General features: G+C 38.5%; 1 protein-coding gene across 26 annotated transcripts in view; it reads right to left on the reverse strand.

The window, feature by feature from the left end:
• Window positions 1-4,733, reverse strand: part of dock7 (dedicator of cytokinesis 7) — a 53,974-nt gene that overhangs the window by 19,668 nt on the left and 29,573 nt on the right. For all 26 annotated transcript variants that reach the window (XM_032525025.1, XM_032525021.1, XM_032525019.1 and 23 more), the window contains 5 exons: window positions 3,773-3,868; window positions 3,508-3,648; window positions 1,814-1,927; window positions 1,172-1,339; window positions 91-230 (listed from right to left, as the gene is read on the reverse strand). In XM_032525025.1, the coding sequence (XP_032380916.1) occupies window positions 91-230; window positions 1,172-1,339; window positions 1,814-1,927; window positions 3,508-3,648; window positions 3,773-3,868 (659 nt within the window). The remainder of the gene's footprint in view (window positions 1-90; window positions 231-1,171; window positions 1,340-1,813; window positions 1,928-3,507; window positions 3,649-3,772; window positions 3,869-4,733) is intronic.

Consider the following 4,733-nt stretch of genomic DNA (forward strand, 5'->3'; position numbering starts at 1 on the left):
CACACACACACACACACACACACACACACACACACACAATACATAATAATCTTCATAAGTGTAGGACGTGTGCATTCAAAGCATACTAACCCTTCATTGTCTGGGTCAAGTATTACAGACAGTTCAGACAGTACTAGTCCGGCCAGAAAATGTTGCTCTCTGAAGGGAACAGACAGCTCAAACATGTTGGCTATCTTTTGGTCCTGGACATGTGTGGAGAACCCAGAGCTCTATGGAAGAGAAACGAGAGCCTTATATTTTAAGTGATTTTTTTTTTAATGAAACTAACACATTTTCTGTGATTTTTAGAGTATCTTTGTGTTAAAGAGTGGTAAAATGTATGATCTGACAAGACAATCTACTAGTTTCATACTAGTTTCATAATTTCTAAGCTTCTAAGTTTGTAGAGATGTTAAGAGTTGGGAAATCCCTGTACAATTTGTTCTGCTAGTGTATGACAATAGCACAGGGTGCAGGTCTATTTGCATGCAAGTGTTTCAATTTCCCAAAGGTCGGCTACACACTGGCCATGTTACGCTAGCGTGGCGTTTGTGTTGCGTGTCAGCTGCGTCGATTTTTCTTTGTCCTACACACTAGAAACGTGTCTGACATGGCGCTGCTGCTGCTAGGTAATGTACAGGGAGGACTATCTCGGGACATAGCGCCAACAGATTTAAACTCTGAAAAATGGGTAAACAGAAATAGAAAGGCTATTGATTTGATTAAAGCAAGACAATGTCGGCAGTATCGACGGCAAAATAGGTTACAGAACATTTTGTTCTGTATGACAGGTGCAATATTTGAGAATCATATTATTAATACCTTTTTTACATTTATATCTGCATTTGTGTCAAAACCTAGAGAATTTCAAAGATCAACGTGTAATTTATTAATATGTATTTGTGTCGAAATGACATATACACATATTTCCCTATTCTATTTTGGCTGGAAACACTTAGCATGAAAAATAGACGTTGGTTCTATTTCTAGTATGCACATGTTTTCGGCGCGTGCATACTAGAGCCGTTTAGAGCCGCGAGTGTCACGCAGGCAGTGTGTAAGCTCTAATCTGTTAACATGGGAGCCGAAATAAAAACGGACATGCAACGCAGCTGACACACTCGCGCGACGCATCCAGTGTGTTGCCAGCCTAAACCAGTTTTTGCCTGACCTGTGAAGTTGCTGATGACACAGAGGGGGAAGGCGAAGCAGGCGGGGTGAGCAGGCTGCAGGGCAGGTTGAGGGTGACGTAGTGTTCGTGGCTGCACACGATTCTCAAGAAATCAAGCCTCAAAGACTCCAGGGTTGGGTTCTGCAGAGCGTAAAGCTTTGTGGACACCTGGTGAAAGGAAGCATGTATATGAATTAATTGTATTTTTTTGCTTCTTCTTTTTTTTTTTACAGGAAATACTGAATGGGAGAATGTGCTATCAAAAGAACTAAAATCTTCAAATTATTAGAATATTGTTAATTATTACATTAGTAAATGTAAGTAAGTAAGTAAAGAAACCTGAAATGCTTTATTTATACATTTTAAATTGAACAGCAAGAAAGTTATGATTTACAGCTCCAGATTATAAACAAATAGAACAACATCTGGCAGTAGCTTCCAATAAACACATATACTAAAAAGGGTGTCATTCAAATTAATTTGCTAAATTAATACTTTGATTTGATTTTGACTGACTTAACCATCTAGGTCTGCTTTCACTTATACTAATCCTGCAAAAAAATGTATTATTCTTTATCATGAAAAAAACAAAGTAATACAAGAAATTAATAACATTTTTGTGAATCTACATGAGGCATTTACCTGTTTCCAGTATGCCCTTATTAGGGTGAAGACAAAGCCTCGGTCCATGACAGACAGCAAATCGTTGAGGAAGAAGGCCAGACTTGTGTTTAGTCTCTCCACCAACTCTAGGTCCTGATTGGATGAGACACACGTATCTTACACCTGTTATGAAACGGCTGAAATTCCATGCCTTTTGGTCTAAACGGCATGCCCAAATTAAAAGTGGTACAGCTCCTATATACTTTGACACTCTGGGGTGTATCATTGGAAAGGTAACACTCTCAGGGTGATTGTGTCAGGGGGATTCTAGGCCTTACTGACAGTTTTTTTTTACCATCCAAGTCAAACGTCTGTAAAGTGACTAGAAACCATTGCTGTAAACACATCAAGGTGAGATACAGACAACACAAGGCCAGAGCCACATGTCTTAGCTTACTATAGAAAAAAGTCAAAACACTCAAAATGGGATAAAAAGAACAAAATACAAACTTCTCAAATACACAACCACACACAAATCAACCACACACAAACTTGAAATAACTATTTACATAAATATTAGGGCTGCTCAATTAATCAAATTTTAATCAAAATTACAATTTTGGTTTCCCGCGACCAAATAAGCATAATCGAGCAATGTTTTAAACGCGTCATTTGTTCATAGAAGGCGCTGAGTTTTTTTGCAAAGCCAATCTACCACTCTGTAAACCACTGTCTGATCATGAGCCAGTCAGAGTAGTTCCCTGCACCGCGCAGCTTAGTTCCTAGATGTAGACAGTCACAGAGGACAGAGTAACATGAGGAAAATTCCACAACAGATGGCATATAGACATAAGTAATTATAAAATTGCCCAGGGTGTGATATGCATTAAAACAGTCCCTGTTTATGAGAAAACACAGCACAGGAAGAGAATTCCAATGCATTTATGGGCTCGTTTGAATTGTCTCCTTATTGACTAAAAAGGTAGGAGGGTCTCGTGTAACAGGTAACATGGAATTGTAACTGGTTCGAGCAACTGTTAATCAAAGACCTCGTGGTCCCACATCGCGTTAGAGGAATCATTGGCTTTCTATCAGTCTATCTAAGCCTCCCGGGAACGGATTGGCTCACGAGAGGTTTTGTTTGATTTGTAAGACTTCAGAGAATAGCATGGATGCCCTCATTGGCTGTTAGAAGTCTCGCGTGAGAAGTCAGACCCTTTTGAAAAGCCCGGAAAGTATAACAGCGTTTGTCTTTTTTTTTGTATTTTGGTTTAGTAACTTCAAGATTGTGAGGTAAACAGCTAGTTTTGGATAAAAACGCTTGAATATTTCATTTCCTTGGACTCTTGGTGAGTTATGAAAAAACGTTTTTGGGACAATATCACCGACGTGGATAAAGAGAGTCCACAGTACACTGTTTATAAACAGGTTAAAAAGGTTTACAAAGTTGGTTGTTTGAACATTATTTCTGCTTTATTAAACTGTATACAATCAATCAAACAATCAGACTCTAAGGATATGGATAATCTCTTGTGGCCTCAAAGTTGTTGTGCTACATTATGAACGTTAAAAGCATACACATAGTTTAAAAAAAGTATCAAATACAGTAATTACAGTAATAACGATACTTTTCTTAAATGCACTTAGTCTCCAAAACACCATGATATTCCACAATTTGGTTGCCCATTGGGATCCTGTAATACCACATTAAATTTCACCAGGCTGTTACTTACCTTCTGGAAGCGAGACACAATGTCTCCAGCAATGGTGCTGACCAGGGCTGTAATGTCATCCATGAAGCGTTCTGGGAAACGGTTCTTCCTGGGTGACTCTAAGCGATCAGTGAAGTAAAGGTGGTAGATGATGCTCTTCACCTGTGGTAAAGGTAAAGACACTTTGTCACGGAAAATGCACTGCACTGTGATGAATGATTCAGAATTACAAAAAACTTATACATCTAAGTCAAAGCTGTTTCGGTGTAAAATAGTGGTTTCCTACCATAAGTTCAAAGAAAAACCAGGCCTGTTGTAGAGCGCCCTCCCTGACGCTCCCACTGCTCACCACCCACTGGAGGGCCAACTCCTCGTGGAAAAGCTAAGTAGAACAGGAAAGTAGAAAACAGAGAAAGAAGTAGCGGTGGAGGGAAAGAAAGAGAGAGGCAATAAAGCCAGAAAGAGAGAATGTGAGGCACCAGGAGAAGTATCACTGTCCCTCTTAAATTAAATTATACATAAATCAAATAAATAACTAAATGTTGTAACAAGATTATTCAATAAACATACTGTTAACTGAATTCACAAGTGTATTAATCTAATGGAGGATATGACATGAAATGAAAGGCTTAGTTAACAATGATTAGTAGTTCTCTTAACATTCTCTACATGATAGAATAATAAAAGTCCAGGAAAGCTCCTGGGCACAAACACTGAAAATTAACTTGAGGTTTAACCAAAAACTGAATAGATACACATATTAAAATGAGTCTTACCAATTCCAAACACATCACATTCATTAAAATTAATTTGCACAACTTTTTATTTCTATGAAATTATGAAAAATGCACCAGTATTACCATGCAAAGTATTTCATAATGTAACTTCCTGATAATGGTATAAATGGCTGAAGTGCTAAAAATATTTTCCTGTGTACATGGAGAGAAGACGTTAATCTTCTTCATTTCTTTTAAGAATTATGCATCAACAACTTACATCTATTTAGGTGTGTGTTTTTATGCAAAACCAACATCTAATACAGTCTAGGCGTTTTACGGTAGCCGCAGCCGAGCTGGCGTGCGCAAATGTGACGTCATGAGTGCGTCATAACTGTTAATACTCCCGCGTGGTGGTCGCGACAATAGTTGCAGTCTTCTCCTGAACAGAGGTGGCGCAAATGAGCAAAGGCCACCGACATTGCTATTTCTACAGACTAGAAGAAGAAAAAGGTAAACAACGGCAGAACT

Source organism: Etheostoma spectabile, chromosome 9 (genome assembly GCF_008692095.1).
Source record: "Etheostoma spectabile isolate EspeVRDwgs_2016 chromosome 9, UIUC_Espe_1.0, whole genome shotgun sequence".
NCBI classification, from domain to species: Eukaryota; Metazoa; Chordata; class Actinopteri; order Perciformes; family Percidae; genus Etheostoma; species Etheostoma spectabile.